The sequence below is a fragment of the Haliotis rufescens genome, unplaced genomic scaffold (genome assembly GCF_023055435.1).
Source record: "Haliotis rufescens isolate VD_foot unplaced genomic scaffold, xgHalRufe1.0.p SCAF_1, whole genome shotgun sequence".
NCBI classification, from domain to species: Eukaryota; Metazoa; Mollusca; class Gastropoda; order Lepetellida; family Haliotidae; genus Haliotis; species Haliotis rufescens.
Genome location: NW_025963779.1, coordinates 49,935,912 through 49,954,150, shown reverse-complemented (window position 1 = coordinate 49,954,150; position 18,239 = coordinate 49,935,912). Strand labels below are relative to the sequence as shown.

At 39.2% G+C, this 18,239-nt stretch overlaps 2 protein-coding genes across 6 annotated transcripts in view; one reads left to right on the top strand and one right to left on the bottom strand.

Moving 5' to 3' along the window:
• Positions 1 to 18,239, top strand: part of LOC124131393 (oocyte zinc finger protein XlCOF6-like) — a 30,576-nt gene that overhangs the window by 9,873 nt on the left and 2,464 nt on the right. The window contains exon 1 of one of the 3 annotated variants that reach the window (XM_046494658.2): positions 17,652 to 17,807. The exons of the other annotated variants lie outside the window; for them this stretch is intronic. Within the exon in view, the coding sequence (XP_046350614.2) occupies positions 17,797 to 17,807 (11 nt within the window). The 5' untranslated portion in view covers positions 17,652 to 17,796. Of the gene's footprint in view, positions 1 to 17,651; positions 17,808 to 18,239 lie in introns of those variants that run through there. 3 annotated transcript variants of the gene reach the window in all.
• On the bottom strand, positions 3,113 to 15,330 carry LOC124131392. 3 transcript variants are annotated; one of them, XM_046494652.2, is made up of 19 exons: positions 15,214 to 15,330; positions 13,533 to 13,771; positions 12,928 to 13,326; positions 12,306 to 12,765; positions 11,683 to 11,858; positions 11,393 to 11,512; positions 10,602 to 10,724; positions 10,253 to 10,327; positions 9,908 to 10,026; positions 7,162 to 7,266; positions 6,786 to 6,875; positions 6,310 to 6,426; positions 5,476 to 5,698; positions 5,239 to 5,385; positions 4,962 to 5,053; positions 4,631 to 4,704; positions 4,446 to 4,516; positions 3,732 to 3,879; positions 3,113 to 3,555 (listed from the first exon to the last, which is right to left on the bottom strand). In XM_046494652.2, exons 2-19 carry the CDS (start codon positions 13,720 to 13,722, stop codon positions 3,465 to 3,467), a joined length of 2,820 nt encoding a protein of 939 aa, XP_046350608.2. In that variant the 5' UTR covers positions 13,723 to 13,771; positions 15,214 to 15,330; the 3' UTR covers positions 3,113 to 3,464. The 3 variants fall into 3 exon arrangements, with proteins under 3 accessions (XP_046350608.2, XP_046350610.2, XP_046350609.2); XM_046494654.2 differs by having other exon boundaries at positions 13,533 to 13,787; positions 15,214 to 15,316; XM_046494653.2 differs by having other exon boundaries at positions 13,533 to 13,820; positions 15,214 to 15,315.

Sequence of the window (18,239 nt, the reverse complement as noted above, 5' to 3'; positions counted from 1 at the left end):
TTCTACAAACTACAATCATTCTTGCAGATTTAGAAACATTGTGGATAGTTCCTTGTTTCACATTTGTTAATACTTTTTGTTTTCAGTACTTATGCAGAAAATATTTGAATAGCAATACTGAAAGAAACTTTTATAAGTGGTTGTCTCTGTTGACTATACATCCAGGTGAGCTACAGTGTTGTGGCACTTGTTTAACTGGACATACTGGCTATTGTTTATCTTCCATGTACTAGTATGTCAACCCCAGTCAGCCAATCATTTGACATGAAATAGGTACTTTATTCTTCCGCATCAATCTAATAATTCTGCATTTTCAGCAATTCCCTGAATAAATGTAAATGTGAACCATCAATGCCAGGAGAATAATCAGTTTCAATTATCAACCGAAACAGATTCTTCTGTGCATAAAAGGAAGAATAGGGGTAAAAAAATTATGAATGGATCACTGAAAATTGGTGATGACACCAGGTGTTGGCAAAAAGATTAAGTATGTCCTGCCCTACCCAACAACCTCTTTGTTGCTGGGGGCGGTCGGGTAGCCTAGTGGTTAAAGCGTTCGCTCGTCACGTCGAAGACCCGGGTTCGATTCCCGACATGGGTACAATGTGTGAAGCCCATTTCTGGTGTCAACCACCGTGCAGGAATATTGCTAAAAGCGGCGTAAAAATATTTTTGTTGCTGTACGTGCACAACTCAGTGTCAACTCACTATTTTCACATATGTTGTGAAATATATGGTTTTATCTTTGTAAGATGTTATGTTTATCATAAATGAAATTGTAAATTAATACAACTCTCCTGAGAAACCGGGGGCACAGGTGGCCCAGTCGTCTAAGGCACCACGATTCGCTGTGGAGAGTTGCGTCCCTTGGGCACGCCAGAAACCTCTGATTGTGGGTTCGAATCCCGGTTTGCCCCGATCATGTTTCTAGGTTTGTCAGCGCCATACTCGTGCCGTGGGTTTCACTGAAGTGATAAACGTCTGAGACCTGCATCACTTCGGGCTTTTCTCCCACATTAAGCTGACATGCCGCGATATAACTGGAATACTGTTTAAAGCAATGTTAAATCCAACTCACTCACTCACTCACTCTCACTCACTCACTCACTCACTCACTCACTCACTCACCCTTGAGAAACCACAAGGTCTAGGAATCTGACACATGGATATTTCGTGTAGCAGTACATTAGTTTTAAATTTGTTTATGCCAGTGAAAGTAAAATAATACTCTCTTTTTTTTATTGAAAACAAATAGTTAAATAATCAAACTAAAGTAATGAAATTCTTCATGAACCATCATGTCAGAAACCAGACATTTGTCTTAGGAAGGGCCATAATAAGAAATTCTTCATGGCATGGATCGAATTGAAAAAAAGAAAAATTCTCAGAATACAAAAGGCCCGAAGTGTAGCATAGAATTGAAAACAATACAATTTCTCGGAATATAAAAAGCTAATGTCTTAGAATATGTAGAAGTACAATGGTGACAATTAGATGTTTTCAATAAATTGAAATATAATCACATTTTCAGAATATCGCAGTGATTGAGTTGAAACTCATCATCTGAACTTTGTCTGTGGTGTAGAAATGAAATATCTTGAATCTAAGAAGCTGATTTTTACAAACTTCACATGTTTTTTTACCATAATAGTTTTCTAAATTTAATGTTGTATTTAGTATTCTTGTAAGACCTTTATAAATTCAAACAGTTGTGTGTGTACTACTGAGCCTTGTGAATTTTTTTTATTACAATGTCTTTGCAAATTCTTATGATAAAATATGTCCAAAGGTTCAATAACAAAATTGGGTTTACAAGTGAAATCCTCCAATTACATTTTACAGTAAGTTAACAGGAGGGGGGATCCGAGTTTAGCATTAGAATGTTTTTGCCAGTCCCACCACTGTCACCCTGCATTGTAGCACTTCGACCACTAGCATTGGCCTGGGCCCGATAACAGACTATTGATTCAATAACAGTCACTTTCTTCCATGGTAATTTGTTTAACTTGCATTGTTTTAGATAATACATGTCATGAGTAAAACACATTTCTGATGGTACTGCACTTAAATGAACAAAGTCAGTGAATTTGCATAGATCCATAGAGTGCATGCAGTATGGTAACCAACTGTAAAATTAAGCATAGTAACATCACTGACATATTTAAGGTCTGTATGGTATTTGTCTACTTGTAAACACATTTGTGCTTTCATAAATAATAATTATAAAGCCAGTTTTCGGCCAAACACTTCATTTATTTAATCAGTTCTCAAAATGAATATGATCTGAATAAAATATTTCCTTCTTTTCTGCTAGCATATTCACAAGATGATGCGGATCATTAAACATGACAGGAACTCAACCTAACACTACCAGTATGTACAGTATATACAATGACAAGTTTGATCAAAACAATGATTTCAGAATAGTATAGTAATGCAATAACAATAGAATCATTGCGTTTATGAAAGAAATAAAAGAAAAAAAAAGAAAAAAGCACACTAAGTCATTGGTTGAACAGGGATAGCAATGAAAAATCCTGAAATTCATTTCATTGATCAAGTTTACTTAACCGTGAAAAGAACCAAGAAGCAATCTCATTAAATTAGATCTTAGTTCTTGCAACAGTCACACCTGCGTATCAGTAGCCAGCAGTCAGGTCGGAATTTAATAAGATTGACCTAGAAGAAAAGTGCTTTATATTCAAGACCTGTAACACGTTTGACATTTCATTGCCATTAATCGACATGTGCCACCACTGAACACACAGTTGTTTATCATTTTTTCACAAATAGGTGGGGCGGTTGGGTAGCCTAGTGGTTAAAGCGTTCGCTCGTCACGCCGAAGAACCGGGTTCGATTCCCGACATGGGTACAATGTGTGAAGCCCATTTCTGGTGTCCCCCGCCGTGATATTGCTGGAATATTGCTAAAAGCGGCGTTAAACCATACTCACTCACTCACTCATAAAGTAGGTCTATCACTTGTCAACCATGAGCAGAAGGTATGTTACTTTGAAGGTCATCAATGCAAAACATTACTTTTAGTGAGTAAAATATGCTTCAGTCACAAGTATGCGTTGCGGATTTTTACACAAGACTGCACGTCGGTTTTGAGATTCGGCCTCAAAGGCGGGTTAGGACCATGAATTATGCATAAATGTTGCTAAAAAAGTCCTGTGCATAACGATGCAGGTAAGCAGACAGGGAATTCTCTCGACTGTAACATTGGGATACCCCGACATTCCATAGTTTTAAAAGTAGTCTGCTTCGGCGAGCATGGCTAATTCTTTTACATTCAATGGAAAATGAATGCAATAACACGTGACCAATTCAGATAATCAGAATGCAGGAATTACAATGAACACAACGAAAATTTAATTATAAAACAATATCGACAATATGCAATGCTATTTACATCAGCAGGTCATGGTCGCTGATGCTTGTGAAACATGAAAGATCCCGTTTTTATTGTCGATCCATTGGTATTCTATGAACGTCCATTCTGACATTGTCCTCCAATCGTCGCTGATGCCACTCCTTGAAAAGAACCCTGTACCTGAAGAACAAGGAAATGTACATCATTGATTATCACAGTCGGCAGTAATAACGATAATAGTAACACGCCCGTCTTAAAATGTCCTTACACCGTTACTTCATATACAATTACGATAGTCTCAGATCGGTGTTCAGAATCTAGACCAAACGGTATATTTGAATGAGGTAGAACCTAACTGCAGGCCGTTGATGCTTAGAAGACAGGAACCGTTTGAACGTTTCCCATAGGCGTGTTCCAGCCTCTTCTCATTTTCTTCACTGTATGATACCCAGTTACCCGTTTCATCTTTCCACTGCCACATCCACTGAGTCTGTGTAAGGAAATCTGCACAAACAACACTCATGTATTGCTTCATGCTGATTGTTAAATGGTTTTGGTAATTGAGCCGCATGCTTTCAGGTCCTGCTGGAATTTAACTATCACAGGCATGTGCGCTATTCCCTCTTTAATACCTTGCAAAGATCGTAGATAATATCAGAGATAATTTACAATAAACTTCTTCCACATAGTTTATGGTTACACCTTTGAAACTCTACATATTATATAAACCTGTGCTGGCATTGGACACTAAAGGAATCGAACATGTTTTGTATTCCAATACCGGAAGTATACAGTTGAGTCACTAGAGCTATTGGACTTTCTGACTTGAAGTCCCATTGTTCATACTGGTGGTTTGTACTGTCAAACTGCATTATCTTACAGAAGCCAGCTTCAGAAGTCACCGTATGCTCATATCATCAACCACTGGATTTGTTGTTACATGATCCTATCGCTGTGACGTCGTGAGATAGATACAGTACTGGTGACTATCACCATACCCCCTCTCACGAGTCGCTCCTAAAACTGACCATTTCATACTTGTATGATGTAATAATTGTTAATTATTTTACCTTGGTCTCCTGGCGACGCAATTCCTGGAGTGTCATCTTTTGAGTACGCCATCACAATATCGACCGGATCTCTGCAACAGTAATCCCAGAAGCGAGATTAATGTTTTAGATTATATACGGAAACAATAAGTACATGACAAGGATAATGTCCTGAGTCATAAACTTCAATAAAGGCAAGATTTTACCTTAAGATCAGGTCCATTTTCCCATCATATCCATATCTGTATGAATTGATCTGGTGAGTTAGTCTCCAGCGTACCTGGCAATGTATAAAGAATATTACCTCATGTTGAAACCGGCTACACATATATTGTTGTATCTCGCTAAAGATCGATCACTGATCTGCTTACAGAAAGGTATATCCATTAGAAATAAAAGGGCCCTGAAGTCATCCGTTTCTGATAGTCACAGACGACTGGTTCTGTATGAAACAACTTTCAGTAGTGTGGGTACTTCTTTGGTAACCCCCCTTCTGCCTCATCCCGTACTGATGATGATGTTTCTGAGTACATGTACCTTCACCATCCCATTGTCCTTCACCCTGACGACGACACCAACACCTCCTGGGCCGCCATCTTGATCACCGTACTCATCTTGCCAATCCGCACCTGGAGTTAGTTTTATGAAATAATTGATATTTCCAGAGGGTTTTCATTTCTACATCATTCCACAATAAACACTAAGAGTAACTGGCCCTTAAAACAGACCAAAAACATCTCAAATAATATTTATCTTTATCACTTTAAATCAACTTGAGCTGATAAATTGTACTTTCCGGCATTTCTATTTTTACCTCTCTGAACCTCACAGCCAATGCCAATCAACAAATCAGAATAAACCATCCTCGGCTGACATTCAACGCTCTTTACATCAAAAGCTCCATCGGCTCCATATCTGTACTTATTGCAGCTGCCATTGTCCCAGTGCACCCAAATCCAACCTGAAGCATACAGTAACCACACTTGAATAAAGACAGCAACAGTAGACGCCAAAAAGTGAGACAAACGGTGGTCTATGTTTACACCCTTACATATTTTCCTTGGGTCGTGTATGTGGTTGATAACCGTCCCAACACCGTCAGTGTCCTGGTTGTCCCACTTCCAGTCAGGTCCCCTCACAACCCTAGTCCCAAGAGCAGGCAGGACCGGGTTCTCACTTTCGATGACATTATCGAAATCCACAGGGCCACATTCTTCGCTTCCAACTCCGGGCTTTCCTTCAAGCTTGGCTCTTACGGTGTTAAGTACTTCTTCCTGTGAAACATGAGTAATCAGAATGTTAAATACAATGATCAAGAAGATGAATATCATGGCCGTCATTCTATATCACAGAAAACTCTGAACGCCCTTTTCTTAGCACATCCCCCTTCCACAGTTTAATAAGACATACAACATCACAGACTGTGACTTACCAAACAATCGAAAACATACATTTTTTTAAGGTGAGGTGAAACGGTGCTTAACGTCGCGTCCAAGTTTATTGCACTTTTATAGCAACGTGAGTGTGTGTGTGTGCGCGCGCGTGCGTGTGTGTGCTCGCTTGTACTACACCGGACTAGTGCTAGCCCTCTGAGATACCATGTCCAGAGTTTAACATGAATCCCCCACTCAGATTCAGTATATTGACTCCGAGCCGACCAGTCCCTGCTTTAGCCCCCTCAATACCCAGCGCCAGGGGCACTTATTTCGTAGGTGCAGCTTATGGCCACATTTAATCTTTGACTACATTAATTTATGTCCTTCTACAATTGGATAAATTCCCTTTTTTCAAAGCCACGCCATCAGTTGCTTAACTGCCTCATACAATGTTAACATTTTTGAAGAGGATACATCTATCAATCCGTCCAGTGTCATACGGAACAAACCTTGTCTTCGGGATCCAAATCCCCAGCAAAGGCGTTCATAATTGCCTCAGTCTCATCCCCCGAGCCACTGCTGCCAATGTTATTCTGCATGCACACAAATATCTTCCCGATGGTCACCTGGTTACGAAAGGAAAGGATGACAAAACTAAATCCTACTGTAAACCAGCATTGTATATACATTTTTTTTCTAGTGATAGATAACTGGAATAATGTTAAAAGCGGCGTTAAACCCAACTCACTCACTCACTCACTCACTCACTCACTCACTCTAGTGATAGATTATCTAACACAAAAAGCTTACAAATGGCGGATGCACCTGGGAGGCTATCTCACGGTAGAACATTTGATCACGTCGGATGAATATGTAATTATCAAATGGAAATAGATTCAGATGTTATTTAAAGGCTATTATACTAAATATTTATTTCTGATTTCCCATTTAATGCAATATTAATATATTTCTGTGGAATAAAAACCTGAATCCTCTGGTATTTGCACAGTTGCTTGATGTCACTGCCAGAAAGAAGTTGTGCGTATGCAAAACTCGCGAGTGATTTGATGAAAGACTGTAATGCAGAAAATTATATATTAGTAGGTTTGATTTTAATTTCGCACATACGCAAATACTAGTATGCAAAACGTGTGTACTGATGTTTTATTTTTGAGCAATGAGCCTTTGACCTGTTTACAGCAGCATGAAATTGTACACTAAAATCTTTTGATGACGTCTGTATGAAGAATAGTGCGTGATCAGCTGGTAATGTTTGATGTTTTGACGTCAAAAAGAAGAATTTACTGTCAGTTTCAAGACGGTTTAATTCAAACCAGAGTTTGGGTTGTTTAAATACTTACCATCTTGGCATTGCCCGCGGGAATCCATACTACCGGTCTTGGATAAGTGGACATGTTTTCTGATGCAGAAAATTGTTGCATCATTTGAATGACATGCAGTTTCACCTGAAAGTGGAGATTCCCGCCATCAGAATTCAGCAATGAGAAACCGATAAAATATTACTAAATGGAATGATGACCAGGGCTTGTGAAAGAAAGTGCGTATTCATTTTATTGTTATGATAATAATAGGTGCTTATCCACCTCATGCTATCACTACTATTATTTCTGATGATGATACTTATTGTGGTAAGTAAAGTACAAAGGACCGATAACTTATTTATATTATAAAGTCGTAAAGATAATCCTCTAGATGATATCTTGTATACAGAAATCCAAGTATCAGAAATCGGATCACATATATGCAAACTTAAAAGAATCAAATCTCCAGGACCTGATGGCATCACAAATGAGCACCTAATATTTGGAGGAGAGGCGCTTGTAGTAACACTCAAACACCTATTCAATCACATACTTGCATCCAAGAACTATCCATGTGCCTTTAGACAAGGTACGATAATACCGATTTATAAAAAAGGGCATAACCCTTACATCGTGTCTATCTAAACTCATTTTAGGTAGAATAGAAAAAATCACTCAGTAACCCCCAAGCCTTCACGGATGTTTTACAGTCTGGTGTCAGAATAGAACATGGAGTTATCATGTCTGTATTCACCGTTTCAGAATGTCTTTATTTCTAAGTAGAAAGAAAATCGCAAGTGTTTGCTGCATTTGTAGATAATGAAAACTTAAGGCTTTCGATCGTATATGACACGACGGACTATTGGTCAAATTCCATGGCCTTGGTGTCAAGGGCAAATTATTGAACCCACTTCTCCATAGCTATGCGGGCAGCTGGGATTTCATATCACACAACAGAGAAAGATCTGGTGAGTGTCCCATTTAACAAGGTGTTTGGCAAGGTCGAGTTATTGCGGCATTATTCGTTCTCGTTTTCAAAATGATCTTTTATATGATTTAAGGAAAGCAAACAATAGCCTCTCTGTTCATGGACTCTATACACCCTGTGTTTTATTGGCCGTTGAAACAACACGCGGCTTAGTCTTCACGTGATTCAATTCATTTACATGCCAACAAATGGAAAAAACACCTATGGTGCCCGTAACAGTAAATCACTTGTGTTCTGTTAAATACGCCAGCTTCATAATTAAGTAAGCTACAAGTTCGGCGATGCTACAGGTGACAGCTCTGACTCGGAACATCGCGGAATAATCATATACAGTAACTTATCCTGTAAAGAAAGAGTAAAAGCAAGAAAATGTGTTAATTCATTATGATAACTTGGCCTTAACGATTTCCGATTTCCGCCCAGCTGCGTGTGTCAATATATGGAAAAGAATGATTCTGTCTTCAATAGACGTGAATTATTACCAGCCTTATACTGTAAAGAACTTGAAATGGTTGAATTTACACAACACTACTTTACTCGCCATATACAAGGACTTTGTTACAGTCATCCAACACATTCGTCTATTTCTAACTTAGGAATGTGGTCAATGAATGGCTACGTAGATAAATGTAAATTACAATTATTGAGAATGCTCTGTGATAACGATTGAAACTCAATAACACAAGATCTATTTTGTGCTCACATTGCTACCAGCTATTGTCAATATTAGCCGTCAAGTAAGCACATGGAGCAATGTTCTATATACTATAAGTAACATTTAGACAACTATATCAAAGAATATACTGATAGTGGCTAGCTATTGTAATCAGACGTTTGGAGAGAGAGACAGACCAGCATATAGAACAGATCTTTCACAGAACCATTAATGTTCACATTTAAGACAGCCCCTTCCTCTTTGTATAAAAATCGGATCAAGAGCAAAAGTGTCGAAAGAATGTAACCATTATTAGATATTGCTAGGACTATTGCCATAGTATTTTGCTTTGTGCTTTTTTATGTCTGACAGAATTCATTTTTGCATGTCGTGATGTTGATGTATATCCGAAAATAGATATGCTTTCATTGTTTCTAGGTTGAGATGTTCATGACTTAACTGACGAAACTGATTATGATATAGTCTTTCTGCCACTTTATATGGAATTTGAAGAAATACCTCATGTATATCTACGAGACACATATACCCTACTGCTCACAAATTGTACATGGTGTATTGATCAGCAGTTTCTCAGTATGAGCAATGGTTTTATTGTACATACTCAGGTCATCTGGGGGCACGGGTGGCCCAGTCGTCCTAGGCGCCGCGATTCGCTGTGCAGAGTTGCGTCCCTTGGGGACGCCAGAAACTTCTGATTGTGGGTTCGATTTCCGGTTCGCCCCGATTATGTTTCTAGGTTGTCAGCACCATACCCGTGCTCGTGGGTTTCACCGAAGTGGTAAACGCCTGAGACCTGCATCACTTCGGGCTTTCCTCCCACGCCGCTGACACGCCGCGATATAACTGGAATACTGTTAAAAGCGGCGTTAAACCAAACTCACTCACTCACTCAGGTAATCTAAATAATGTATTGTAAATGATGTATTTGCCTATGTAAGATCTTCGGGTTCATTCATTCATTCACCCGTTCGTTCGTTCGTTCGTTCGTTCGTTCGTTCGTTCGTTCGTTCATCCATTCATTCATTCATATGGTGGTAATAAGTGTATAAAGTAAATCTAATCTCAGACAGGACTGATCTTCAGTAGCTCTAGATTACAGCTAGTATTTAGAATTGGCATACGTTGTCATCGATAGTTTCTGCATCGTCTCCAACAGCTCTATCATCAGACGCCTTCCCATCAGTAATGATAATGAGGCGTGGTTGGACGCGATGAACTCCGGATATACTGAAGGAGCCCCCTGAAGGAAAAGTCCACATGTCACGGATACGCTAGCAGAAGATTTGTAATGCCTTTGAAATAGTTAGTAAGTGAGTGAGTTGGGTTTAACACCCCACTGAATGTATATCCGTTTTATGTTGGAGAAGAGGCAAAAATGAGGCATTTGGTTAAACGCACTGACATGGATAAGGTGTTGACGGAGAGAGTCTGGGATTGGAAACCACAGCTTTAAACAAAGATCTTACCTCGGCCACTGAGCGCCTGCAGACATTCTTTGAGTGCTTCAAAAAGCGGCGATCTACCACCAAATACAATATTTTCTGAAAATAAGAAACTGTTATATTTTACGTGTCCTACAATGTGCACAATGATCACGATACACCTGAAACATTCTTCATGAAACTTATGTATTTTAATAGGCAACCCCAGGCGTTCATGAAATTTCAAATAATACAAAAGCACTGGTACGAAGCCTCCGGTTTCTCATCTTTTGTCATTTCGGAGATCACAGATAAATGACCACAATTCATTGGTCTACCTCAAATGCTAAGCAATGTATGAGCGATGTGTATATGTGTGCGTTCCTCTACCTACCGATAGCAGTTATGATGCTCCCGTAGTCATTGCTGAGATGATGCTCAACCCGCGGAGTTCCTCCAAAAGACACCACAGCAACGTTCTCCTCTATCTCGTACTGGGATGTGATGTCGTCCAACCCTGCAATAGCGAGGCATGTCCTATCTTTAAAACTTCATTTCAAACTGTCACCTGAAGTTAACCACTTTGAGAGTAACATGGTTTTCTGTGTGTGGAAATGTAGACACTGTCTTGTCCTTTGTACGGAGATGCCACCCTCTGTATGAACCAGAGCATGACAACAACATACACACTGAGAATAGAGACACTGCCAGAAGAAGGAAGTGAGAACAGGTCAGTCCTGCCTTTGTATAATACATTTAACAGGGAATGTGTCAGTACATATGTTATAGTATATGTACCGTGGAGAACAGACATGGGCAAACTGTTCGTCAAACCTTGATTGTATGAATGATCATAAGTTCAATTCTCGTCTTGCTGAGTGATAGGCCAAACAGGGAGGACAACTACTAAAACTGACTGTACTTTGAACACACAATGCCATTTAGAAAGTGTTATCCCAAATATAACATCTGTTACATTTGACCACTTTCTTGGCATTGTGTGTTCATAGCTTTCGGAGCAGTGCCAATTTACACATGGTGCCTCTCACTCACTCTGGCACTGTGGTTTCGAATCCCGGACGGGACTCAACCCAAAAAAAGTACGAGAATCTATACTTTACTCAGAAAGTGTTATCCCAAATATAACATTTGTTACATACGAAATTGACTTGTGAGAATTATTACCATCAATGAAGCTACAAGCGATCCTCTTCATTTCCTTAAATCCATCGGTTCCCATACTTGAGGATGCATCAAGACACAAGATGGTATCTAGACCTTTTGCCTTGGGTGGCGCTGGGTTCACTGATTGTATAAGAGAACGAAATACATATTTTCACAACAAATGCAACTGGATCTGATTTAACTACAACTCTACGAACAAGTGCTGAGTATGTAACTTTACAACAAGTATTGTAAGCTGCCATGTACTACAGGTATGTGGGAGACAGGTCGAGGGAAGAACCGCTACATACGTTTAATCCTATTCTGTCTGCTGCTTTCTGCCCTCCTCCCATCATAGGTAAGGCATTGCTGGGGTGTTGTGAGATTTCCTGCTGTTGTTGTGGCAGATGGTAGATCTTCAACAACTTTAATATTTTTCATGCCTAAAACACCCGGAGTTTCACCGTATCCACCGGTCGCTGACAACCTTGAGACAAGATCAGTATCAACTGAAAGTACGTATATTCAAGAAATACACGACGAGTGGGAGTTGTTAATCCTACAATAAAACACTGCAGGGAGAACAAAAAAAGAGGGGCGCAGTGTCATATTTCTCTCACCTTTGGGTGCGATCGTTTGACAATTGCGTTCATCTGCGCTGTCGAGCTACATCTGTGGGGAACAATTCAATAGACACTTCCCTCTAGAAAATAACGTCGTAATATTTACGTCATCAAATTGCGAGCGCATGTTCGTATCTCCAGAAATGATGTCATGGTAGAACAATGTTTTATCGTGAAATAAACCACGCTTCGCTCTTCATTGTTCTTTGCTATTAATCTATCTATTAGCTATCTTATATTTTGAAATAACATGACAATCGGTTTGTTTACACACGATCGCTACTAAGTACTAAGGTTTAGCATATACGTACTCAAAATCAGGAAGCTGTGTGACCCCTGGTTTGTCCTCTACGTGATTAGGGTCGACTACATGATGCAGTACCCTCTTAACATCTGAGTTCACCTCTGAGTTGTCTACATCTGAGCTGTTGCCCGTTATTCCAAACGTTCGGTTTACTTGTCGATACTGATCAACTGAAGGTGGAGTTTGTGCTGTTGTAACGGTTGCTATAATGGTCTCCTGTGTGTTCTGTTTTCCTTCTGCCGCTCCCTCGTATTTCTCAGATGTCCTGTCAGAGGATGCTGCCGGACCAGGAACATGATTTTGATTTCCTGAGTCTCTTTCTTCATGTTGACTGACAACGGGCGCAGAAGTACGTGACGGTGTCCTTGCGACAGGGGTTCTCTGCTGCACAGTCCACTCCTCAAACATAGATCTCAATGACTCGATCTGTTTCTCTATCTGAGAAAAACGCCTTTCTGTTCCACTTTCTGAAAGGGAATTAGGAAAGTAGGATATTTTCCATATGAATTTGTTTAAGCCCTTACACATATACACAATATAGCCAAAGATCTGGGACATTGGATGTCCACATATATATATATATATATATATCCCATATTGAAGTGATACTAATTTGTTAATTACTCTACCTCCTGATATCTGCATGCGATACTTTCTTGATCCAGTGTCATCACTACAGAACTGAAGGTTAAGTTTAACATCATCAGTTTCAGGGAGGATTTCTGAAAGTTGTTTTTTCAAAACGCTTGCCAGTTCTGGTCCGAGGTTTCTCATTTCTTCAATACCTTGCCCATTCTGATGAAGGAAGGTGAAGGTCAGCGGGTTGATCTTGATGCAAGTCAGCTTGGTTGTATATGTGTTGTAAAATGTGCAACATAGTTGGCGAAGGGTGCTGAAATTGTTTTCACAGAGACATTGAACGATCTTCTCGAGTAGGTTCTGATCACGCTGAACGGTTTCATAAGACGAGCGGTTACAAGAACTATCGTTAACACTGTCCCAGGTCAGACGGATTAGCTCTTGGTGGTCTGAAATAATACTTACATACTTATTGAATCAGCGAGAGAATGCATGTTGTTCATATTGCAATATTCCAGTCACACTGTCTGGGTGAAATGCATGCACATGCTTAATAAAATAGAGTTAAGAAAGAACTTCATGTGGACAATAGGCAATGTATTGATGTTTAAAGACCCGGAATATACACGATTTGTTTCAGATTTGAAATACATACCCTCAGGCTTTCCTTTTGCACCAATTTGATGCAGAACATGGCGACTGAGTGTGATATCGACTATCTCCGTGGACTGTTTTAGTGTTCTAGTTCTGGTATCTTCAACCTCACGAAATACTAAAGTCTTGGTGCCATCCCACGTGTTTGTCATCTTTCTGGAATCCTCTCTCTCTTTCAGTAACCTTTCCATGGTGAGGTCATCTGCCGCCTCTAGTGTCTAGTGTGATGTTTGTCCCAAGCTTGTAATGCATATCCCTCAATTAATAAAATCCAACAGCAGACAAATGACTTGAAAAGTATAAACATGTATACAAATAAAAAAAACACACAAACAATTTCATAAATTCATTTATATTCCTACATATAACCATATGCCACAATATGATACTACCGTGAAAATCCGGGTTAAAATAGGTCTTCAGCAACCCATGCTTGCCGTAAAAGGCAACTATCTTTGTGGTAAGAGCCGACTAACGGGATCGGGTGGTCAGGCTCACTGACTTTGTTTGAAGCATGTCATCGATCCCAATTGCGTGGATCTATGCCCATGATATCAATCACTGGATTGTCTGATTATTTGCAGACCGCCGTCATATAGCTGGAATATTTATTGCTGAGTGTGGCGTAAAACAACCAACCCACCAACTACCACTATTACTAGTTCTAAAAGTACTACTACTACCACTACTACTACTACTACTACTACTACTACTACTACTACTACTACTACTAATTATTTATAAATCATTACTATATTTGTTATATATTAACTAGTATTCTGTTTATTAATATATTAGTTATTCATTGAGAATGTTATGTAATCGAATATAGATTGAATGTAAACAAAGATATGTATTATGTGTCTGAATGAAAAGAAATATGATAACAATTGATATAGTCTGATATTGATATTGGTCTGCGAAAAGCAACATCATATCGTATCGGCTGACAATTATCATTTTAATGCATGTTACCTGATCATTTATGTATATCTGTGGGATGTAATCTTTGACGGGACTAACGGGCATTCGTTGATAGCTGGTGAAATGAGATTTTGCATTGTATTTGAATCGAAACAAGTCTCGACGATGCTATATCTGGAGACACGTCATCACCGCGTTCGTGACACAGTCACTGGTATTCATGGTTAAACTGATATAAGACAACGGGATGATAAAAGATACACTCCCTTGGCACGCATCGGCCTGTAATTAATTAGGTATAGCGAAACTGTTACACTTATACTTCATGCCAGTTTAAGATGTATTACAGGAATTATCGTAAGGAAACTTGTTAGCATTTGAATCGAAACCAGTCTGGACGATACTATAAAATAGACATGTCATTACTGCGTTTGTGACCCGGATATTCATGGTTAAACTCCGGTGCTATAATTTCAAGGGAATAGTACAGGATATACCCGCTTGACACGAGACGGCCAGAAATTAATAAGCTATGGCAAAACAGTAACATATATACTTGATGCTAGTTCGAGAGGTATTACAGAGAATATCGTTGTGAAACATGTTGGCATATGGGTTAACAGTGGGTAGCAATGAATTATGAAAACCTGACCGGGATCGTTGATGAGTTGAGAGCAATCTGACACATCTACGTGATATTATACTGAATATAACTTACAAGAAAAGACGATAACAGAGTTCTAGATACAACTACTTACTTGATTAAGCATATATTCCGTATTATCACACTAACACTAACAGCAATGTTTTCAGTTCATCAAACAACCAGTGCATCCACTTTCGTTTTCACAGAAATGAAATGACCTAATTTTGTATGAGCTGGATCTAAATATAGGAAGCACGTACGCGGACTAATCGGTATACTTCCCGCAAGCACATTATGTAGTATGCACAATGTGGTAATCGGCCCAGGGTCCTGTCGCCAGGCGTTTCAGTCACGATGACACAGTGATCAGTCGATAATCTTTGAGGATGTCGCCGAGTGGGTACGAAGAATCATGCTTATGTTTTGAAGTTCAAGCCAAGATTAAAGTTCTGTCAATCTTGAGTAGAAATACAATGATTGTTTTTGTGTTTATGACATCTAGTCACATTTGCCAACCATATGTATTTATTATATCTGGGATCCATGTTAATGTAAGATATAAACTACTCGTGGTCGTTTGTTATCGTACAATAAAGCACTACAGGGAGAATAAACCATGAGAGAACGCATCGTTCTTCATTGTTCTTTGCGATTCATGGCGAATTAGCTATCTTGTATAAGGAAATATATTGCATCTATGAAACTCCGATTTGTGCGTAATAAATTTTGGGATTTTCGTGATAAATATAATTTTGCCACGGGATGCCGGATGTCCTGAAATAATGGGTTGTGAAAACAATTGTTCTGCTCCCCCAGTCAGAGAATATAACTGTGTGTTATAATGTAGTGACGGAAACAAAAAATCTGTCTCCAACAAAACTCCAAACAGCCCACATAGATCACATATATCATGTCGTCGAAGTCAAATATTGTGCCATACTTCAGTTCATACTTCCTTTTCGAGCTTAATATCTTAAGGGGCATTGTTGTAAAGTATCGATGGACACACATCTTCCTCATTTCACATGTAGCTTTAGAAAATCCTAAACCAAAAATGGTATTTACATAATCACATAAATTATTCAATGTTATAATAGAAAACTAGTTTTCAAACATACTTTAATTGTTTTTATATACGCCGTATATTGAAATAACTCGGAAAATATTGCTCCTTGTATCTTTGAATACATTGATAATGCTGAACATATTCCCAACCACTCGAAACCGAACCCATTACAAAATAGATTTTGGTCAGTCTTGAAGCAAAACCTTTTCTGCAAAATGCACATAAGCTTCAAGAACGTTATGACTTCATGATTTAAGATCCTTCTGGATCATAACAAAAAAATTGCAAATATGGTCAGTGGTAGAGTAACATGTCTGAACCTGCTTGTTCTTCATTGAATCATATGTATTACACTTGCGATTTTAAGTATTAAAGCCACGTTTTGGTCCCCTCTACGGCGCCTGTTTATATCGACACTAATCTGGGCTACCGCAAAGACCATTATACCATATTTGGAATTTATCTCAGACATATTGGGCCACTCATGTCTTAGACATTTCAAAAACTAGCACCTCATGAAAGCTCATATAAACCTTAACTGACCAATGGGTGGATTTAAAATCTCCTCCTTTAATGGTTATTTGTTATAATCAGCAGGCTCTGTAAAGGGCCAGAAGTATATGTTTTCTATGTATTTTCTACACTTATCTAGGTCTCCTTAAATTAAACACGGATGGAGTAGGGACATCTAACGCAGACATAAAGTTACTGACGTGTGCAAATAGTGTTTTTGCAAAGTGAATGTTCAAGTTGTGTACACGTTTTTGAGCGTAATTACAGATGCCTGCCTCTGGTGTCTACATTTCACGACTTTTGAGGTACAATCGAGCATGCTCTTTCGACGAAGACTTCAAAGAGCGTCATACGACTCTTGCTCAAACGTTTCAAGTTTCAAGGTCTCAGTAAAGCTTTCAAAACGTTTTATGGTAGACATGGTTGAAATTTTAGGATGAAATTTCTAAATTTGACGCATCAATGACACAAATAATGTCCGATGCAAGTCCCTATTTTTACTTGTACCACATGTTTCCGTGTTGTTTTCCAGGTGAACAATTGATTTGTCTTTGCATGTGTTTATGAATGGTGTCGCCGGTGCGGCAGGCTAAACCCACCTTTTCCCGAACACCTAGTTTCATCACTATTTGATAGTGATTGCGTAGATGGATGCTCATGATGTCAGTCACTGGATTGTCTGGTCCTGACTCGAAGAGTTGAAATATTGCTAAGTGCGGCGTTAAACAACAAACAAATCATAAACACTTGCTCATGATATAAGTCGGAATCGTACAAACAATTATGCATTTAGGGTATGCCGAATTACGTCCTGCGAGGAATATATGAAAACATTTCAGCCTTGGGATCCTGGTGCATTCTAGGTTTCCAGTGGCCCATGCTTATAAGAGCAGACTAAACTTGTAATTGGGTTGTCATAATATAAATGTGTAATATGTGACGACAGTAAAGAGAAAGTAACCGAGCAATCGAGTAGCATTGAGATAAGATGAAACATGCCCCAAAACGGAGTGTACTGATGCATTGACACAGCGACAAAATCAAGTTCACACCAGTCCTATAAAACATCGACGTCGGATACAAGCCATACTAAAATCAAGCTGAAAGTCCCCAAACATGGGATCAAGGTGGGTATCAACGTTTCATACATTCAGAACACTGGTAAGGGAATGAGAAGATGAAAAATGGATGCACAAAGATTTACAGATGTAGGACTGAGTGACGTGTTTGTCGTGTACGTGGTGTAACATGTCGATGGCGGATGTGAGCTATGTTTGCGGTGTTACTCCAGTACATCAGTATAACGGTACGTTAGGATGTCGTTAGTCCAGCCTTCCTCACAATGGTCCCACCTCTTCTTAACGACACAGAAGAGTCAGGTCGACACGTACCAGTGAGCTGGCAGTGTTGTTAGGCATGTGCAATCGATCTGAGCTGAGTTTGGTTTCTTCTAAATGACATAATTGTTTTATGACATCTTTTCGCCACATGCTCATCGCCCACAGCCTGCAACACATTTGCACAAGTAATGAACGTCATGTGTGGCCTGAGCGGGTGTT